Source organism: Channa argus, chromosome 6 (assembly GCF_033026475.1).
Source record: "Channa argus isolate prfri chromosome 6, Channa argus male v1.0, whole genome shotgun sequence".
Lineage (NCBI taxonomy): Eukaryota > Metazoa > Chordata > Actinopteri > Anabantiformes > Channidae > Channa > Channa argus.
The window spans coordinates 28,314,154-28,335,994 of NC_090202.1; the positions used below are offsets into that span (position 1 = coordinate 28,314,154).

General features: G+C 42.8%; 2 protein-coding genes across 8 annotated transcripts in view; both read right to left on the bottom strand.

Moving 5' to 3' along the window:
- Positions 1–374: 374 nt before the first annotated feature.
- esrrd (estrogen-related receptor delta) lies at positions 375–9,088 on the bottom strand. Of its 2 annotated transcripts, XM_067507298.1 has the most exons (8): positions 6,638–9,088; positions 5,837–6,143; positions 5,481–5,634; positions 3,842–3,958; positions 3,488–3,592; positions 3,247–3,408; positions 2,896–3,168; positions 375–1,628 (listed from the first exon to the last, which is right to left on the bottom strand). In XM_067507298.1, the coding sequence occupies exons 1-8, from the start codon at positions 6,691–6,693 to the stop codon at positions 1,390–1,392; spliced, it is 1,413 nt and encodes a 470-aa protein (XP_067363399.1). In that variant the 5' UTR covers positions 6,694–9,088; the 3' UTR covers positions 375–1,389. The 2 variants fall into 2 exon arrangements, with proteins under 2 accessions (XP_067363399.1, XP_067363400.1); XM_067507299.1 differs by lacking the exon at positions 3,488–3,592.
- A 1,342-nt stretch (positions 9,089–10,430) lies between these two features.
- LOC137128773 (latent-transforming growth factor beta-binding protein 4) overlaps positions 10,431–21,841 on the bottom strand; it is a 43,440-nt gene continuing 32,029 nt past the window's right edge. For all 6 annotated transcript variants that reach the window (XM_067507293.1, XM_067507292.1, XM_067507291.1 and 3 more), the window contains 18 exons: positions 21,413–21,526; positions 21,139–21,258; positions 20,702–20,821; positions 20,294–20,419; positions 19,915–20,040; positions 19,166–19,288; positions 18,801–18,932; positions 17,524–17,649; positions 16,662–16,919; positions 15,674–15,745; positions 15,387–15,515; positions 15,126–15,266; positions 14,356–14,508; positions 14,167–14,259; positions 13,818–13,956; positions 13,353–13,645; positions 12,863–13,015; positions 10,431–12,084 (listed from right to left, as the gene is read on the bottom strand). In XM_067507293.1, the coding sequence (XP_067363394.1) occupies positions 11,942–12,084; positions 12,863–13,015; positions 13,353–13,645; positions 13,818–13,956; positions 14,167–14,259; positions 14,356–14,508; positions 15,126–15,266; positions 15,387–15,515; positions 15,674–15,745; positions 16,662–16,919; positions 17,524–17,649; positions 18,801–18,932; positions 19,166–19,288; positions 19,915–20,040; positions 20,294–20,419; positions 20,702–20,821; positions 21,139–21,258; positions 21,413–21,526 (2,561 nt within the window). In that variant the 3' untranslated portion in view covers positions 10,431–11,941. The remainder of the gene's footprint in view (positions 12,085–12,862; positions 13,016–13,352; positions 13,646–13,817; positions 13,957–14,166; positions 14,260–14,355; positions 14,509–15,125; positions 15,267–15,386; positions 15,516–15,673; positions 15,746–16,661; positions 16,920–17,523; positions 17,650–18,800; positions 18,933–19,165; positions 19,289–19,914; positions 20,041–20,293; positions 20,420–20,701; positions 20,822–21,138; positions 21,259–21,412; positions 21,527–21,841) is intronic.

Here is a 21,841-nt window from a genome sequence, read left to right on the forward strand (position 1 = left end):
AAGTAAAAGTATGATATTTGTTTCTGAAATGTAGCGAAGCTGAAGTATAAAATAGCAGAAAATACACAAATAAAAATGAGTAAAACTACTTAAGTTTACACCTGTTCCTCTCCTCGTGAGGAGCAGCAGATAAAATCAGATAATCTCAACTAGAAGGGAAAAGCCTGCTCTTGTCGTCTCCTCTGGTACTGGTACCATGCTGCTGCAGCCAGAGAGCAGGTGGTGGAGGCCAAACCCAGAGCTCAAAAAGAAGAAATGGTTCATCAGGTGGATATAAACATGACTCCAAGTGAGAAACCATCAGGTAAAGCAACTTTTAACTGTGACTTTTTATAACAGAACCTTTTTGTATCAGTTCCACAAAGTCTGAACAGCATTTGTTTATTGGTGTGTTTGAAATGTGGTAGCTCTGAAGGTAAGTAGTCAACTCAAACAGCAAAAATGAATTAATGACAAAACCGAAGCAGCAGACAAAGTTTTATTTTCCAAGTAATTTCCTAATTATTTGCTTGGAAGTTTCAGGATAATAAATTGATAAAATATGAATTTATTCTTTATCAATTACTGCAAAAATGCTGATGTTGAACCACTGTTTGAATGAAGTGATTGTTCTTATACGAGCATATTTTGTACAATGTTTCCAATGAATTTTGGTTTGTTGTCTGAGTTGATCAACCAAAAAGTGAGTGCTACTGCAGTTTTAGGTGCGAGCGTGAGCAGGGACATTTGGAGTGAGAGGGAAGGCTGTTGATAGAAAGCATTATGAAAATATGAACATCAGATCATTAAAGTGTGCTCTTATTTAAAAACAATACGCTCGACACAAGAAGAATCGCACCATTTTTGGACGTCATTTACAGATTATTCACTAACCACCACTAACCAAGTTGTTGCCCAAAGCTCTAAATTCAGAACTCTTTGACAAATACTAGTGCGTGACAGAAATGATCCATTCTACAGTGGTAGGGCATAGGATTGGGTTCAAATCCGACCCTGCCAGGTGTGGCCCCGCCCGGCCACCAAGGGCCACCCTGATGTCGATCCTGAGCCCAGGAAAAAAATGGGAGGGTGGCAGCAGGAAGGGCATCCGGCATGAAAGCAACATGTTCGGCTGTGGCGACCCCTGAAGGGACAAGCCCGAAGCCTTTGATCCATACAAACTCTGTTCTTGGGAAACAAAATGTAAAAAAACCTGCAGCACCACTGTTCTGGTCTCTCCAGCCCTAGAAATGCACCAAGTAAGTGAAGAGTTTTTATGAGGCTTTAGTTGCTCTGCAGCACGATGGAAACTTTGGCCAAAGTAAAGAAGGAAGCAGCAACTACACATTGTGCAGCAGGTTTAAAGTCTGTCTCACTGACGATCCTCGGCCGACACGGACCTGGATCGAGTCAGGTCTTGGCGTCGAGCATCTCCAGCAGCAGTTTATGGAGGGGGATGCGGCGCTGGTGGTGCAGACGCAGGAAGGCCTGCACGGCTCTGTCTGCGGTCTGTCGGAGCAGGGGCAGGCTCATCAGCAGCCGCCCCACTCTGTGCTGCTCTCTGCGGGACAATTCGTACTGCTGCAGGGCCTCGTGGAGTCCGTCCTGAAACGTCTGCACGGAGTCTGGACAGTCAATCAGGTCAGCATCTGAAGGACAAAGACGACATTAGTAAATGAATGTAGGACACTTGCTATTCACATTAAGATTTAGAACAATTTTGAAATTTTCTTTACTGATTTCAGTGAAATGCAAACATCTGCCACAGATTCCAGCCTGGGGTCTGATGAGGAGGTTGTGAGACGGTCAAGTGCAAGGTCAGACACACAGGATCACATTCTATTGTGTGAAATATCGATGTTGAGACTGTTAATGTACTGAGCAGAGAAGCTAAGGATGAACACACAGCATCTGTGTCCTGCAGTTTACCACTTCTGTCAATAAAGTTTATTGATCTGAGGCTCAGTCAGTGGGAGACTGAACAGACTAGAGACCAAATGTGGATTAATCCAACAATTTTCCAGTTTCATCCTGTTTGATAGAAGCTTCCACCCCTTCCCCTCAAAACAAAAGCACTGTTTGTGGAGCTGATCAATACTGCAATGGCCTCCCATGCTTCAGCTCCCAGCAACCGATCAATATCAATAACCGCTTCTCTGGGATCAATACGTTCAGACAACTCCCAAACCCCCGTCCCACCCCTTTTGCCTCAACCCCCACTGCACTGTTACAATTTAAAACAATGTCGATGATAAAGCTGCCGTGTGTGTGTGTCTGTGTGTGAGAGGGAGAAACACTGGATGTAAACTAACTCCACCAAATAGCTTCATTGAAGCATCTTCTAACTCAGGAATTAAGGGGAAAGTTAAGGGAGACTTTAAAAGGTCACTACAGTCCAGACTTTTCTGAAACCTGCTTTTTTTTTTTTTTTTTTTTTTAAAGGTCTAGTTCAGAAATCAGAACTCTTGGACTTTATTCCATATTTAAAAAGTATCAATGGGTGTGTAAAGACTCAACCCAATTTAAAATAAATTGGTCTGAGATGGTCTAGATGAGGGGAAAAAGCCGGATTTCTCATCCTGAGTGATGGGGTTTTGATGTGGACATTAATATCTTGATTTTGTGCTGTGAGTTTCATTTTAAAATAAAAGCGGAAAAGGCTGCTCTGTATTGTAACATACGTTTTCCCTAATGTTCCCTCACCTGCTGAATCAGATGCCAACTTCTACAGTACAGCATTGAATAAGCCCAGTATTCACGTAATTGATCACCTTGCCGTCATTTGGGCTTCATTTATTTTGTAGATTGTTTAAACAGAATCTAATAAGCTAATAAAAACTGGATGAACAATAACTTCCAGGATGTTTTAACCATGTTAACACACGTAAAGTGCTCTGCAGTAGTACAAGTGTGTACCAGAGTTTGCAAGTGCCATGGCCTTCAGCGCCACTGCCTCCTCTGGGCTCAGGTTCATCGCCTGGTATTTGGCCGTCAGGTGACGCAGAGCCTCGTAAAGGTCAGTCAGTCCCGCGGCTCGACACTGGCCCTCGTCCAACCGCAGGTTCCCGGCGAACACAACCTCCTGTGCAGCTGCGCCCTGTGAACGCCAGGCCACGCTGACCAGCAGTGCCTCCATCCAGCCGCTCTGCAGCAGCGACATCTGGTCAACCAATGAGAGCGCGGAAAAACCTGAGCGAGGTGGGACAACGCATGTCAGTTTCTCTGAGCACTTACTAAAGGTCAACTACAGCTGGGAGCCTTGTTTACCTGGGATCTGTTTGGCCCAGCCGATCAGAACCAGCAGCTCCCGGTTCAGGAGATCACATAGGGTCAGCAGGGTCCGCAGGCTGCTGTCATTGGTGGAATTGTCCTGATTGGCAGCCAAAGGGGCGGGCTCTGTCAGCAGCAAATGGGAAATCACCTTGTTGCCTAGAAGACAGTAATGAAATAAACTCCAGCCTATAAATAACGTTTGGTTGAAATGAAAACCTGGATTATGAGAACTCACTGCTGACAGAGAGGCTGTACGAGGTTCTGCTATGTGGACCTGGTCCAGTCTCCACCTGCCTCCTGTATTTCTGCCGTCCTCCTCTCACCCGGTCCATGCGAACACCTGCATCACAGTGTTCTCTTCAGATAATTGTGCTTCCCTCAGCCCGTGTGGGCTCAGTTTGCAAACCTTTGAATCGCTGTCGCTCTCGCATGATGCATCGCTGTTTCACTCATTTAGCAGAATTTCACGTGACTCTTTTTGTCTTTAGTGATTTCGTTTTCACTAGTCTCGTGGCCACAACACGCGACAAGTTAACAACAACAACAACAACAACAACAGTAATGGGGACGGACAGACTGAGTAACGTACCCTCCCTCATCATCCCAGCCTGGAGACATTTCTGGAAGCGGCAGGCCTGACAGGCTTTCCTCCTCCGCTTGGTGATCTCGCACTCGTTGGTCACTGCACAGCTGTACTCGATGTTGCCTGGGTAACCAGATAAATCACAGACAACAAAACAGATCAACATACTGTTGTTATTGAGTAATTATATCAGTGACTTTCAGTTTCACTCTGCTTGTGTTTACTTGGTTCTCATTGAGTCTGGATGACCCCCCCCCCTTCTGATTTTTGTTAGCACCTTAACTCCAGAATCTAATAACAAGATATTGATGTAGTGGCAGAAACTAAAAGCTGCTTTCAGCTGTTGTTAATCAAACTGTAAGTTGTTGTTACATTAACAACAACTGTTCTCTAAACCTGGAGCCTGAATCAAAAGTCAGTTCCACTAAGTCTGGTTCTCCCTGGTTTACCTGAGTCACACACTGCTGATCCTAATTATCATGTTGTTATCACTGACCCCAAACTCTATGGGTTGGAGTAAAGTTCTCGTGTTCGACTCTGCAGACAGCAGTGACTGAAAGTGAGTGGAAAACGTTGAACTTTGAGCCAAAAGATCGCGAAGAGCAGTTCTGTTTCTGGGGTTGAGCACATCAGAGTGTGGGGGTCTGTGTAGGCTCGGGGCTGCACAGACCCTACGTTAAACCTTTGGCGTAGATGTGATACGTGAGTAAAATGAAGCTTAAAAGATTTTATCAAGTATAAAATAAGTTCAATTTCAAATCTGCTATAACAAAGTAGATTGACTTTAAACAATAGACAGTATGTAGTGAAATGAAACAAGATTTTCTTGTTAATGTAAATATGACGATTTTAACTTGATTCAACCTGTCAATGTATCAAAATGTGTTTAACTAATTCAGGTCCAAAGATTAACTATGACACATCACATAAATTACATTTGGTTTTTAGGAACCCAAACCAGCAGATTTCCCAGCATTCAGTGCTTCGACACTGGAACCTCAGAGATTTTGTTACAACTGTCTGAACTACAGATGTTCAGTAATTAAATTTTGCTTAGTTTACCAAACTCGCCCCTGAACTTGAGCAGGGGATTTGTTTTCTTTCCCCCTTAAATGTTTGATTGGCAAAGCAAGACGAGCTTCAGTTCATCATTTACCTTTTGTATATGATAAGACTGTTTTCTGTGGCTTTGGTGAGAACCAACACTGCAAAATCCTTTTAGTGCAGGATTTAGAGATGACACATCTTTTTTTTGCCGTTGTCAGTTTTATAACTCAATTGCTAACTAACAAGGTAAATGTAGATGTTTTGTTAGAAGCTGAATTCGAGCATTTTGCTTTTAATTAAGTTTTTATTATAACATAAATTAAAATTCAAACCCTGCAGGTTCAAGGAGATGGTTTTCAAAGTGTAAAATATCGGTGCTACAAATTCACACGCGTTTAAATATCAGCAGTAGTTATTACACATTGACCCAAAAATGTAAGTTGTTTTTCGGCCTTTCCTATTTGACACCAATTAATGAAATCACCCGAACCCACGACACTGTTCCAGCTCCAGTGAGAAACAAGCAGCTGATGTTTTCTCACACTAATCAATGCTGTGGCCGCTGCTGCTGTGTTAACACACACCCTGTTGTTCCCACCTTGTATGGTTCTCTTGAAAAACGCCTTGCAGGCCTCGCAGGACGCCACGCCATAGTGATAACCCGAGGCCAAGTCCCCACACACCAGACAGAGCCTCTTCGGCCCCACCACCCCCATTCGTGTCAGGTAGTCGCCTCTGAGGACGGAGTTCACCTGCACAGAGAAACCAGAAACTAGGAGCATTGTGCTGTTTTTCAGTTTTTTATGGTCATAGATACAGAGACCTAATCATGTGTAGTTGGGACCAGGTCACCACCTAAAACAGAGCTTCAGGTTGAGGACGGCACCACTCATTTTGTAGTTTGGGGACAAAATTAGCAAGATGCTGTAAAACAAATGTCAAGACGTTGTTTACCTGCACTGAAAACGAATCTCTCTGTGACACTGAAAATCGCAGAGAAGCCTCTGACACCAGCGTGCTGCCTCCGATGCTTCCTCCACTGGAACTAGATCCTGTCGGCGAGTTGGGCTCCGTTGCCCCACAGAGGAGGCTGGAGGACGAGGAGGAGGAGGCCGGGCTGGGCAGGAGGAAGGATGGGTGTGTGGGGCTTGGCGTGGGCATGGTGTACGGGGGGAGGGAGGGACTGAGGATGGAGGAGTGAATGAAAGATGCTGGAGAAGCAGGACATGAGGAAGAGGACGAGGATGAAGGGTCCAGGAGGCTGAGGTGAAGGAGAGCGAGATTAAACAACCTGCAGCAGTGTCACTGTACTGCAGTAACATTTTAACTTCATATTAATGGGATGTATTGTGAAAGTTAGCAGCAGTATGTAAAGTACTTCACTTTATTAGTAGTAGCTTCGGAACAAACAATCATCAACAGTGTATTAGGTCAAAATCAGCTCCGTCGTTACCAGCAACAACACATTAATGCATCAGTAGTTATAGTCTAATTACACATTGACTGACAAGACAATTTGCAATTTTTCAAGTACGTTTAAGTAACATTTTTCAATGCTGTACTCAGATCAGATTTACTTACAAGTAGTAAGTAATAGTATAAAGATGATTTAGAATGAAAGTTTTTCACTGAAATACTCTTGTGCTCCTTGTGCTTTTGTTGTAATTTGCAGAAATCAAACAGTTAAGTTGCTGAATTATAAACTAATGCAGAAAAGCACAAACACACAGAAAAAATAATGAGTGGGTTTCTCACCACTGTGAGCTGAGGAAGTGACAGTCATCTGGCAGACAGAAGTCCTTCAGCTCCATCCTAAACCTGATCTCAGATCAGCTTCAACAGCTGGAGCAAAAGGTTCAGAACTGCAGCAGCACAGTCACCAAAGTCAGAAAAAGCATCCAACAAAAGGAAAAGAACCAGCAGCTTGTAGAGTCCTCTGTGCTGCATTCATGCACTTAGTTTTCAGTCAGTAGAAAAGGGTTTTACATTAAGGTCCAATGAAAATGTGGAAAGTGTGGAAAATGTGGAACAAATGTGGAAAAGTATCCAGATGAGATGAAATCTTTGTGATGATGGATACAAGCAGATATGTGAAGCTCTAAAGTGTCTGTGTGGTGATATTTATCCGTGGAAGTGGGGGTGGGGGGCACGACCTGTAGAATGAGCCAATCATCATGCAGCATCCCCAGTCTGAGCAGGGGATTGACTTCTTCCATCATCATCTTTATTGATTTGGACAGTGACAGATGTAGGCCACGGCAGCCTGAAGCTCTTCTCTGCAGCTTTAAATCTGTTTTTATTGTTTTCCAGTTACACTTTTAATAATTTAATAAAACATCACTCAGTAACCAAAGCCAATGAAAAATGGAATTCAGATTTGACTGCATACGGTTTTCTTATTCTTACCCAGTACACAATATACCAACAACCATGTTTCATAACAGGAAACCAAATCAGCTTTATGCTTAACGACTAATCACCACTGGGTCTGAGTCTTTTACAAGAATGAAGAAGAGAAGGGGTCGAAGTTCATCACTATGTGAAAGGGTTTTAGTAAATAGTTAAACAACTTAATAATAATAAAAATTAATAGTCATCTAATATCATAGAGCCATCCAGACAGCGTCTTGTTCAGAGATGCTCTTACTTATCTCAGCAACAATTACAACAACATGGCTCAGTAGTTAAAGAGTCCAGGTGCTAATCTGACTGCAGTCCAGACCTGTCACCCACTGGAATCATTTGGAGTATGATGAAGTGAAAAACAGGAGACAGGATGGTACCTTTAATGTTTTGGGTGCAGGATGGAGCGACCTGGTGTCTGGATGGGTCAACGTGCGGAACACGTTCTGCCGTGACGACAGCTGAAGGGAAAAGCTGAAAGAGTTGTTTTTTTTGGATGCAGGATGGTGAGACAGCACTTAGTAACACAGTAACATGCAGGATCCGCACACACATGTTCTCCGTCCTAATCTGACCCTCAGACACAGAAGCTGCTCAGATCAGTCTCACCTACATCTGCTGTTTCATAAGAGCTGAAGAACAGGGTCTGAATGTTGGCTGTGACGGACTCATAGCAGCAGCTGCTTCTACAAACTTCTTGTTTGTCTCGGAAAACATTTATCAGGGATCTCGATGCAGAAGCTGAGCCTGTTTTCGAGAATTTACCGCTGCAACAATGATGACAAGTCATCCTGGGCCAGAGGCAGCAGGTCCAGATCCCACCACCGTGTTTCACAGATGGAACGTAGAGTTTGGTCGTCACCAAACAAAACACTTCTCGGTCTAACCACAAAGTTCTACTTTGGTCTGATCAGACGCTTCTGGTTTTTGAACAGGCAGAAATGGAAAAGAAAAGTATTTTCATGTCCACAAAGAATTTTCTCGCTGCTTTTCATGTGACACGTTTACAAACATGCTACCTGCATTATGAAGCGGTGCTCCATGTGCTTTTTGTGCATGTAATTTCATAATTTGTCTCCAAAGCAGCAACACGATCGATGGGAGATAATCTGATTAAAAATATCCTCAGGTAAGTCTGGATCTGCAACGTTCACTCAACTGACCCACTCACCTCATTCAGATCTGGGTCAGTGCTGCTCTGAGTCTGATACCTGCAGTACTTTTCATGTTTTTACTACATGAGTAGCCCCCAGAAATGATGTGTAAGGGGAAACCGTGTATAAGTGTTCATTCAATTTAGGACGAAATCTAAATTGATGACGTGCACGTAGACGTGACGTAAGGAGTAAATATGACAAAAGGCTGAAATTTAAGTGCAGTTGTCACATTCAGCGGTTTCGTGATGTAATTGAAACCTGTTCGTGCTGGCGGTTACGTATGTCCTCACTCCTCAGGACACTGGGATAATGTGAGGATAACGTCTGTCAGAGTGAAAGCTGATATTCCGCTGGCTCACAGGTTTGGCCTCAGCACGGCACTGGCTGAGCCTCTAATCTCATCAGTAACTGCCTGAGGGTGACGGTGTGTGTGTGCACAGATTGGCCTACACTAGAAAGTAGCTTACAGGCCTGAGTCTACATAGTGTAGGCATTAAGGTTATGGAGCTGGGTGGAGGATCAGAGGCGGTCAGCCCGCCAGCGTGCATCACCCTCAGGTGACTCGGCAACAAACGCTCACCTGGGGCTCTGGAGTTAGCGGCATGCTAATGTTTTTAAACCTCTCTCTAACCTGGAACCCCGGGGGCCTGGTGGCTCAGTGGATTGCTGTTCCGTGTCTAATTGTATTCAAGAGGAACGGACGGAGCTTTGACCTCCTCTGCTCTCTGTCCTACACACCAACACTAACAAAGACGAGCAGGACCAAAGAATCAGACAGGTTTCAGTTAAATCGTGTGCAAATATATTTTCATTTTTTGTCACAAAACAAAGGTAAAAAGTTATTAAAACATAAAAACAAATTTAAACAATTAAGAGATTTACTGTGTGAACAAACAAAGCTTTGTCCGTTGCAGACGCAGTGCACGTTAATACAACAAGTTTTTATTAGTTTGGGAAAACTAAAAATTCTGCGACAGCTACACTAAGGTTTAAATGCACCTGGATTAAAGCTTTAAACAAGTTCAGATATCAGCTTATGAGTATTTAGAATTTAACTGAAGGTAACTGACAAGAAGCACTGATTCAAGTTGGGTAAGTTTCTTATTATGTGCAGGCTAAAGCAACAGTGTTGGTCTGTGTCCACAGCACTGAAGCTGGTTCTCATCCATCATCCCGGTTTTTTTAAAAACAGACTTTATTTGACTGGTTGGCTGCTTTAGCAATGACAAGTTCATTGTAAACGAAACTAGAAATGAAACTAAAAACAGGCTTGTTGTAAAGTCATAACCCAAAAATGAAAGACATGTGGTAATCAATTCAATGATAAAGCTAAAGGAGCATGTAGAATTTCAAACCTTCACATCCGAAAGTCACGGAATGCATGAAACTAGCTTTCAACAATGGTCCTTGCACTGACACGACCCTAGTGCTTATTGATTGATCAGTAAATTAATCAGCAGTGAATGAATCTGCAGCAGAGGAACAACAGACGTGTGTCAAGCAAGTTAGTTATGTACAAAACATTCAGCGTTGGTTCTGACATGAAGAAATATCCTATAATATCTATAAAGTTCATGTAAGTCCAAGTCACAGGCTGGTGTGGCTGTTAGATTTCTGGGGCACCTGGTTCTGGAAGTAAATTACATCATTTTTCCTCAAAAAGCTGCGTTGACTGACAGTTAAGGCGCTAAACAGCCAGGATCAGCATGAAGCTTCATCAATAATGTATGTTTTCATAAAAAAACAACAACAAAAAAAACAGGAATAGTAGAAACAGTGAAGGTACAAGAAGCTTGTGGAAAACTGAAGGAAAGAACTAAACTACAACTCCCAAGGTGCATTTAGCAGGAAACGTTCAGGTTTCCCACTAGTAGACTGAAAGTGTGAAAGGTGAATATGTCCGAGTACAGAAATGCCACCAACGCTGATTAAGTAGTTAAAGACTGAATGAATACAGTGCGATAGCCATCGATTTCCACATTAAGACGTCAACTACATTCACTTTATTTAGTAAATGACTCGTTTCAAATTCACTGGAAATTAGTTTCATCATCATTGTAACAAAATGACTTTAGTTCAATAATTGTATTTTCACTCGATAAATCATAAGTTTACCAAGTTACATTGGTAGTGTTGCCTGTAAATATATTTTAGCAGCTAATCGTAGCTAACTTTTAAATTCATTTCAGCTTAATATTTCTGTCTTAGAATGGGAAAGTATAAGGCTGATATTTAACTAATTTTAACAATAAATAACTAGTGTTCGATATTATTGCTGTGATTTTAGATATTACTGTTGCATGTTATTTAATCAGGATGCACTACATGATTTCTATTACCTTATTACATTATTACATTACTTATTACATTTGTCACAGTCAGACAACACTATGTCTACATATGCTGCTGCCTTAAAAACATTTTGTTATATTTTATGCTGTATTATGGTTATTATTAAGATTTCTTAAAAAACAAACATCATTGTACAGTTTAACACTCATCCTTGCAACATACAGTTTTGTGGTTTTCTGATATTTCATAGAGCAAAAATGTAACTGAGAAAATAAACAGATTAATTGTAATTGTTGCCTTAAGGTGAATCTAACTTTTTGACTGTTTCTTATCACGTTCTAGTTGCTTTCTATAAACTGACCAGAGTTCAGTGTTATTCTGTGGTCACGGAGTGAAGCTTGGTTGTAGTTTTTTCCCCACAACACACACACACACACACACACACACACACACACACACACACACACACACACCAGTTTTTTCTTCACACGTCTAACACTTTTCTCTCGCTTGACCTAACAGGTGTTTAAACACAAAAAACATCCAGATGGTGTCAGAAGCATTTACATGAGCTTTGGTCACAGCCTGGTTGCCGATACAACATCAATGTAACATTATGTCTACAGTTACTGCAGGTTAACCTGGTTTCCAACCACTGAGCTGAAGAGGGCTAGACTGCTTTAGACTGATGATGTAGACACGGAAATGGGTAAATGTGATGCTTTATTATCAGGCCCTGCAGTGATTGTGTTGATACTGATTCTGGAATGTAACTCTAAACTTTTTGCATCTACCCAGTGACAGCAGACACCAGTTCGGAGGAATGTAATACGAAGGGGAATCAAAAGGCCGAGGTTTTGGGCTGCACAGGTCTGGATTTATTATACATTATTTGAATTTGGGATGCAGGCTTGTTCAAACTGAACTAAGTGTTTAATTGCTCTTTATCTCCAGTGACCTGGTGCAACCTTTTCAGTGTTGTGAAAACTAGTCTATCCTCAGCCTTTTAGTGCAACCTGGAGTGTTTTGGTCCAAAATATTTTATCCAGGTCAAGTCTAGTTTGTCAAATCTGGTCACGTAGTACAGACAGAGGCAGTTTAGTCTAATCTAGTCTGGCCCAGTCAGCCATTTGTAGTCCAGTCTATGATTGTGTAGACTAGGTTAGACGGGTCTAATTTAGCTCATCCCAGTCGAGTCTGGTCTGGTCTATGCAGCCACACAGTGGTTTGGTCTGCGAGACATGACGTATCCTCTCCTGCAGACGCAGCGAAACGAGCCTTCAGTGTTCACACAGCGGGCATTAACACATGGATACTCCAAGCTGACGCTGTCCTCACACTCGTTCATATCTGCAAACACAGAGTCATTCATTAAAGTACTGACTCTTAATACTGGGTTCCCGATCTGTAAAAACCACATAAAGACGTGGATCTGTAGTCCTGCAGGATGGGGGATGGATCACATACAGGCTTCCCACTGAATGTGGGAAGTCACCTTGTTACTGCCCCTAAACCACTTTCATTTTTCATTGGGCAGGTGGAGCAGTGATTAGTGTTGGGAGACTGTGGAGCTGAAGCTGAAGTCCTGATAACGTTTCTCATACGTGAGCTTCTGAGCAACTCACATTTTAAAAACGTTGTGACGCCATCAAAAGCCTGCAGTGCTGCAGCCCGATGCAAAGTCGTTAGTGTAACTAAAAATGTAATTATTTAAGGATAAAATTCAAAATCTAATTTGTTTACATTTTTTTCGAGACTCTAAAATGTGCTGCATTTACAATAGTGACACCTACGGGTGAAACAGGCAACAGGAGCATAACATGAGTGGATCAGATGGTGACAGGCAGCTGACGGCAGCAGTTTTTTCATCTGTTCTAAAAGGAAACATTTCCTTATGTTACTAGCTGTTACTGTCTTATTCTACTTTTCCATACCAGTAGGAGCCAGTTGGTATTGGATTGAGACCAGATTTACTGAACTGATGAACTGATTTTACACCAAATTAAGTATTTTCAAGCCTTTTTAGCCTTTTTTTAGCCAACATGAAGGAGCTAAGACCAATTGTCTTCTCTGTAAAGAAGAACTGATCCAGATGTTGTTAGCAATCGGTGCATCTATCTCTTCGTACCTATGCAGGTCATGGAGGTCATGTCCAGTTCGTATCCTTGGTAACAGTCACAGGTGTAACCCTCTGCAACGCGGATACACCTGCCGTTCTCGCAGCCGTGCAGTATACCGCAATCCTCTGCTGCACTCACACCCGTGTAGGAATCATAAGGCCCTGAAAAACAAGGGAAGCAGGAGGCTTTTCAGAGATTTGACTCTGAAAACTGTTTTGTAAATGAAAGCTCTGATGAAATGTTTAAATAATGACCAATTGTTCATCACTAAAATGAGACAAACTATGAAAATGCAGCAAACACTGTTTTCACGTGGTCATTTCATTCGCTGGTTTATAAAAACATCAGTTACAGCTGTATGAAATGAACAAATAGTTTCATTTTGTTGTCAGATTTTGACGTGTGGCTACATTTAAAGCATTGTTGTCCCGACTCCTCTTTTCCTTCATACAGCGCTATGACTTTCTACCTCCATCAAGTCCTTCCAGACAGACTTACTCTCATACACCCTCCTTGGTGTTGCTCCTCTTCCTCCCCCTCCTCCTCCTCTCTCGGAGAAAGGAGGGAACGGTGGGCCTGGCCTCCACGTATCCTCGTCTTCCTCCTCCTCCTGAAAGAAAGCTCCAGGCAGCGGGGCCAGACTGAGAGCCGGACCGTCAGGTTGGGATGGAGGAGGAGGCCGGGCCCCAAAAGCTCTCTCAGTTCGTGGGTCCAGGGGAAGGTGTAAAGATGGAGGCCTGGGTGGGGAGCCGTCAGGGGGGCTGTAGTCTCCTTCAGAGTAGTAACCAGTGCTGGGACATGGAGTAGACACCTATGTCAGCACAGGCCCCACTAATATTTTTACTTAATGGTTAACTGAGGGGATAATGTTGACTGTTAGTTTAGAATGAGTTAGGACACATCTGTCCAAATGTCTGTCAACAATGTAAGAATAAACTGAAAACGAATAGAAGCAGTCCTCACCTGTACTCGGGCCTGCGATAGGATGGATCAGGTACACTATAGGTGGCAGGTGTCCTCCCTCTGAAACTGGACCTGCCGCCTCCTGCTGGATGATAATCATCGTAGTCAGGAAGAGTGAAGTCTGTGCTGGGAACCACACCTGAAGGGAGGGAGGACACGGGATAAGGGAACATAGAAGACGGATGGCAAAGGAGGAAAGGAAAAAAGGAGAGACAACAGGAGAAGAGACAAGCAGAGAAAGGAGACAAAAAGTGGACATAAGGGACAAGGGGAGGAGATGAAAGTGAAGGAGAAGAAAACCAATTGCAAATGAAAGAAAAACATAGAAAAGTTATGACGCTGTTCATACCGCTCACTCCTCCTCGTCCAGTTCCTGTTTCCGATCTGCTGGAATCCGGAAACACAGGAGCACGAACTGAACTGCACAGATAATAATAATCCTCTACGCAGAGAAACAGAGAAGTTAATTATGAATCTGCTGTATATTTAATCATGTCTTTTTGCACTTTTAGACCACAGACACTTTTTTTTTTTTTACCATAGCTTGAGGGGGGGCAGATCGCACACTCCATCCCCCAGCCAACCCCGTACAGACAGCAGCAGTCCACGTAGGTGACCTGAGCTCCCAGCAGAGGACTCTGACACATCATGTCTGCTGAAAGGTGCTGCCAGCACACAGACAGGTTCTCGTCTGGAGGACGACGAAAAAGAGACACTGAAGTCACTGAAGTCAGTTCAGCATCAGTAGTGTAGTGGAGGAGTCGATGTGTGTTGATTTTCTATTTAGGTCATTTCTGCACTTTAACTTTTCGTGCAGATGATACAATTTAAGTACCATCGATGATTTTTTTAAAATGGACATTTATTTTGTGGGTGGATCTGGTGTCAGACACAACCTGCGAGAGCCCATTTATTTCACAGTCACAGGGATTTAAACCTGTGCATATGAGAGAGGATCCTCACAAACGCGTCTGTGTGAGGGAACCATCCAGATCCTCCCAGATGCTGGTAAAATAGTACAGGTCCCACCTTGGAAATACCGAAAGGTCATCTCTTGCTAGCAACATTCGTTTTTTGGATCATTATTGTGAATTTAGGAGTCTCCGGTGTGTGAGGACACATCTAGACAAACCTACAAGAAGTTGGAGGACATGAAAGCGTAGGAGGTGCCTGATAAATGGTTCCCATATTTCAGACATGCAAAGAAAAAAGTCAATTAGAAACATTTCAGACCTGAATAGAAACATTTAGGGGAAATCGGAGAACTATTTATAGGGCCGTTTATTTCCAAATGTGGTGTCGTCTTACCCACAGTGAGGTCAGACGAGTTGACACAGTTACGCTGAGTGTTGTCGAGCACCAGAGGAGGTGGACAGCTGCAGTAATATGAACCTACTGTGTTCACACACACTCCTCCCACACAGCTCTCCTCCTCACACTCATCATGGTCTGAGACAAAGAAAAAGCAAGAAGGGGAACAAGGGCAAGACAAAGACACAAAGACACCTTAGATACTGCTGCTCAGCTAAGATTGGACAGTTACACATTTCATTGTCTGTGTGTCTGTACCAACACACTCCAGCAACATGCTGTTGTAAACGTATCCACTGGAGCAGTAGCAGCTGTATCCCGGGATGTTGTTGACACACACTCCGTTCTTACACACCTCTGGATGGAAACGCTTACACTCGTCCACATCTGGAAACGCAGGCAGAGTAAATATACAGGCGCGTGTACGTGAAACAAGTCCACTGTACAACATTTGTGTGCAACAACTCAGGAGCATTACTGTCAGTTTGCATTTACAGGGATTTAGCTGTGGGCTTATTTATGCAGCCTGTGTTTGTTTAAAGTACCTCTGTAGCTGAAGGCTCCTGGTCCAGTAGTGACGTAACCTCTCCCACTGGGACACAGGGACAGAAACTCGACTGCACAGAAACATTCACAGACAGACGTGTCTTTAACCACGAGATGATAAACTAAAGCAGATTCACTCGTCTGTTTTTGTTCTACACACACACAAAGATGATCGGGGTCACATTTAGGTTACCGTTGTTTAAATGTTCTAATTATTAAAATAGCTATTTATTAATATCACGCAAGATCTTTAAATGTAAAACACTGTAAAAACTGCATAGCAAGAACATCCTTATTGGCTGAACTATGAAGGTTCATACATTATTGTAACGATAGAATTCCAGCCGCTGCTTTTTAAAGATAAACTTGCAATAATGTCAAAGAGTAAATGTTTAGCTCCACTGAATTAAAATGGCAGCTCTTCTCCTAATTCACTGGTTGCCAGGGTGAACCATCGTATTGGAACTCGAACATATTATGACCATCACACATGTGCTTAACTCAGAACCAACTCTGATCAGCTTTTCTAGAACCTAAAAGTTCCCCCCTCAGAGTTCTGGGTTAAGCCTGCTTTCTGGAATGCTCCCCGAAACAGACCATTAGGCAACATGCATCATTATCTTGGGGTCTTGGTGTAAATGTCGTGTGTTACTTTGCGTATGAAAGTACTGTGGCTGTTGCTGTTACAACTGATGCTGATCTGTGAAGCTGTGACACACTGGCCAATCATTTTTTTTCTTAACAACCATCAACCAAGACATAATAAGTGTAAAAGATACATAAGATATATATTTTTTAGAGGTTCAACTAGTATTAAGCGTAGAATCCAGGTCACTTTGGGGCTGGAATTCCAGAATTTTCTACTGTATGAAACACATAGCAAAATTGCACCATATAGTAAATCCACTATGTGATTCTCCTAAAATGTTTTAATGTGGATCTATTAATCACTTGTGTTTGGATAAATCTTCCTCATCAGTATCTCACCTGTGTCTGCAGGGGGGCAGTTGTGGTACTGGGAGCCCAGCCCCCAGCCTTCCCCCACCGTGCAGCAGCACTCTTGCTGGCTGGTGTTGACAGCCAGCAGGTTGCGGTTTTCCCCATCAGCCAGGTTGTAGTAACACTCCCTCAGCTCGCCGGGACGAGCAGCAGGGACGGGGGGCAGCATCGGATCCAGCTCCACCACGCTGGCATGGAAGGAGGTGGAAGATGATGAAGAGGAAGAGGAATCTGTTGTTGTCCCTGCTGCAAAGAAGACATGGGTGTAATTAAGACTTAATTACTAAAGCTCTGCTTTTTTTCATATACTGTTGCAGTAAAAGTCAAAATCATTATTTGTATTCCTGGGTTTTTGCAGTGCAGGTACTTTTACAAGATCCTTTCGTGTATTGAATATAACAATGTGTCCATTTTTACAACAAACATTTCACATTCACTTCATTTCCATAATACTTTTTAATCATTTCATAAAACCAATATCTCCCAGTTTGCTATTACAACATAGGATGATTCCAAAACGACTTCTCTTTGTGACACAATGAGCAGGTGCTGCTGTGACAGTGCAAAGCTTTTGGCAAATCTATAATGTGAGATACAGAAGGATAAATACATGAACAGGCACAATGTACAACAGCTTAAAGAAATATGCCATTATACACGAAGATTTAATATGTGTTGTCATTATTCGTACATATTTTTACTGTAAATTTGCTTTTAGACGATGTAATTTTTACGGGTTTGTTTTTGGATTTTTCTATGTGGTGACGCCCACAAGAGCAGCTGTTAGTAGGTGTAGGGGTCAATGCAAATCACCAAACAAAACTAAATGCAGCTGAAATGAGACACGTACCCACACAGGTCTTTCCATCGGCAGCAGAGATGAAGCCCTGGTTACACGTGCACAGGTATGTTCCCAGCGTGTTCTGACAGATGGCATGATCCCCACACACAGTCTTATTGGCACATTCATTAATGTCTGACGGAGAAAAAGACACAGGGTGAGTCTGACGTGTTGCTTTCTAATTGTATTTATTGCCTTCACCTCTGTGATGAAGATGAAGTTTTACAGGTTCCACATCATTCACTATAAAATGTTAACATTTTCCTGAAGTTAGCAAATGCACTTCATCGCGCCAAGTGCTGTAAATTTACTTTTTCTCTACTTTTAATCCTTAAACCATCTGGCTTGAGAAGGGAATTTGTGTTTTTCACAGTTAAAACCACATTTGAGCCTCACAGCACACAACAAGATGCAAACATAAAAATTACAATGTAAACATACACAGGTTTCATAGAAACAATAATTTAATTTGAGCAAATACAATCTATTCTGTGCTTATTAAAAGTATTTTGTATGTTTGCATCTGAAGCAAATCAGCTGGAGGCCAAAAAAGCAGGTTCTAAACTTGGACATTTGCACTGGTGGTCATAATAATGATACGGGGGTCAGGGGTCACATGGCCACACTGAGCAGTCTGCAGCTACACAGCCCCACATACAGCAGAATGAGATGTGTACAGAGGTGGTAGAAGTACACAAAGTCAGTACTCTATTAAAGGTGTAAGTACTGGCTTAAGATTAAAACTTCTACTCAAGCAAAAGTACTGAGCAGATTGTCTACGTTAAACAAAAGTAGAAGTACTTAAAAAGAGAAGTACTTTAAACCACACTGCTGATGGTAATTTATGTGCTGACAGGTGGTTGACCCATAGTGATGATCAGCATTTATTAGTTTATAATATATATTTTTTACGACACATTTTTAAATGAAAACCTGGCTGGTGGTTTTAAAGCTGTGGCTTCTCACTCAATTCAGCTGTGTATTTAACGTGCGTCTGCATTCTCTGTCGTTACTGCTGCTGCTGCTGTTTATGCAACTCTCCCTGCACCTGTTTCACATTACCAACCGTTTCCAGAGAATCCTGTCTCTTCCCTAGGGGGCTTTTATTGTGAAACATCTGCAGGAAATGTTTCACTGGGAAACAAAGTGAGCACAGTTTCAGTTGGTGTGCGTCACTCTGTGAATGTAGAATGTTTGCAGCGATTCATCCCTGACTCTGTGACACAGATGTTGAACTGGGCTCATAGCAGGAGACTTTTTACTGTACAAAGTGTGGTTTCACTCACCCACACACTCGCCGGACCCTGTGGCCTTGAAGCCCGGCTCACAGGAGGTGAGGCATCGGTACGAACCGATCGTGTTCTCACACCGCTGCGACACACAAACCGACCCTCCGGATGAGACACATTCATCGACATCTGAGAGTTAAAGAGAACAGTCATTTAAAAAGTCTATAATCGCGATCAGTCACCAGCAATTCCAGCTTTTTTTGTTAAGTCCAACTCCGTGTGGACACGTCTGTTTACACAAGTCACTTTGTCAGGATTCGACTTCACTTTGAGAACAAAAAGAAAGTTCCTATAGTGTAAATATGAAACATCTAGGGTTCAGGGTTAGAGTATGTCTTCAGGAACTGAAGTGAAGTGCCTACCGAGGCAGGCCGTCCTCTCAGGGTTGGTAGTGAAGCCGGTCCGACACTGGCACAAGAAGGAGCCGTCAGTGTTCTCACAGCGACCGTCCAAACACACACCCAATTTCACACACTCATCCACATCTACAAGGAGAAACAGGACGGACATCAGTACACGTGACCAGGGACAGATTATGGATCTTGGGCACAGACAGCCAGCAGCACTTTTATTTCTGTCTCTTTTTAGTGACTTTTTTCGCATTCGTCAACTGTGACTTTTATACGAAACTATGAACACTCACTTCATACAGAGGCAGGAGTCCAGGGGGCCCCTCACCTCTCAGGGCCTGTGCCCAGCAGGCCCACATGGTAATCCATCAATGCATGTTGCACACACATACCCCTAAACTGTGCCATAAGTACAGGCCAAAGCTGACATCACCATGACATCAGCTCTGAAAGCAAAAACAGAGCAGACCCGAGCTGTTGGCCACGTGTCAACGTGAACACTGAGCTGTGTGTGTTTCTGACTGAAAACGTCATCTGTAGCAGAGCCTCACACATCCAGTGGATCATCAACTGCATTGCAGGACAAGCACAGCTTTGAGTATTTATGGTTTTAGGTGGAGTGTTACTCACTGCAGATTCAGTCGCAGTGAAATTCTGATTTTAAAGCAGAACAACAAACTACAGAATGCAGGGAGAAAAGTGGATCTCTGTGGTGGGACACCACCTCACCACCTTCATGGAACAACAATCCTGGGACTCACCGAGACAGGCCGTCTTGTTGTCACTCAGCGTGAATCCCTGAGAACACACGCATGTGTAGGATCCAGGTGTGTTCACACACTCTCCTCTGGAAAAACAGAAATCACCCTCCAGACACTCGTTAATGTCTGTAGACAGATATTCAGATATTTACACACAGATTACATTACTATTATTACCATTGTGTTTTATTTCATATTTCAGTGTGTGACCATGTAAACAGGGGGACCATCAGAAGTCTAGCATGACCTTTCATGTCGTGGTAATTTTTATGGAACAAAGTAAAACGAATGAGACTTTAGTTAAGTAAACAATGACAATGCTTCATCTAATACAACATTGCAGCACGGTACATGTTACACACGCTATAAAACCACTCACCTCTGCACTGTCTGCTTAGGCCGTAAGCTCGATAGCCAGGTAGACAGTCGCACCTGAAAGAGCCTATGGTGTTCACACACAATCTCTCTGCCTCGCACGCCCCGACGTTTGCACATTCGTCTATATCTGCAGGACAGAAAGACAAACTGAAGACATCGTCTCCAGGTCTGAGCAACACTGGTTGGTGCAACTACAATCAGTCATTCAGCAGACGCTTCTATGCAAAGCAACTCTACCAACTGAGCTACAGCTATTGTTACATTCAAAATATGTCTCACGATTCGGTTTATTCTTCTAAAAAAAAAGTAAAATCATAATTCTTGTGCCATAATCCACAACTTGCTTCAGAGTGTTCGTCACACTAAAAGTGGAACCGCTGCTCTTACGTTGTCTCGTGCTTCTTTTTACCTTGGCAGGAGCCTTCTTTGCTGGTGTATCCAGGTGAACAGGGCAGACACCGGTATGATCCCACAGTATTCACACACTGCTGATCCGGACACTGAGAGGCCTGCACACACTCATCCACGTCTGACACACACATTCATAGGTTATTTCACACAGTATGCAGCAAAAATAGTCCAACTCTGCATAATATAATGAACTGTTTGACATGAATAAAACTTCTTTTCCTTTGTGCTGTTCCCTTTCAAGGGTTTCCAACAAAGAATCATGTGTCTCCATCTAACTCTGTCCTCTGCATCCTCTTCTCTCACACCAACTAACTTCATGTCCTCTCTCACTACATCCAGAAATCTTCTTCTTAGCTAAATTCTTTCTCTGTATACTGATCTGCCTTAGTTCTCGTCATCTTCATAACCACCAGAGTGTGTGTGTGCGCATCATACCTGTACACTGTCGGTTGGTCAGTGTGTATCCTCGTGGACAGGACACACAGCGGTATGATCCCACAGAGTTCACACACATCTGACCAGGACACTGAGATGGCTCTGCACACTCGTCTACATCTGATAACACACACACACACACACACTTTCTAATCTTGAGTGGTGCTGGTAGGTGGATTTTAATGCATTTTGTTGGTTTGTTGAAATTGGCCAGTCGGGTCACAGCTGCTAGGCTGCAAATGTACAGCAGTTTTACTGTATGTTTCCCTTTTACCTGTACAGGTGCTGTTGTGGAGCTTGAATCCATTGCGACAGACACAACGGAAGCTTCCAGGTGTGTTTTCACAGCGACCGTTGGAGCAGGGAACCTGCCGACACTCATCAATGTCTGCAGACGATCAGAACAACAGAAAGATAAATGTGGAGAAATGTTAGTCATCATGGCTTCGCTCTTCAGCTTTATTTATTTATTTTTTAACAAAATGGCAGTTCGTGATGATTATGTCAGTATTCGTATTAAATACCTGATATAATAGACATCTTAAACATTACCTTTTTCAAAAAGATCTTATAAATGTCTATGTGGCATAAAATCATTTCTGCTTATAGATAAACTATTGGATTCCATGGCAAGGTATTAAATCTGTATTCAGTCTGGTAAAGCCAGTTTAAACTATTAAAACAGGTAAAACAATCATTCAAA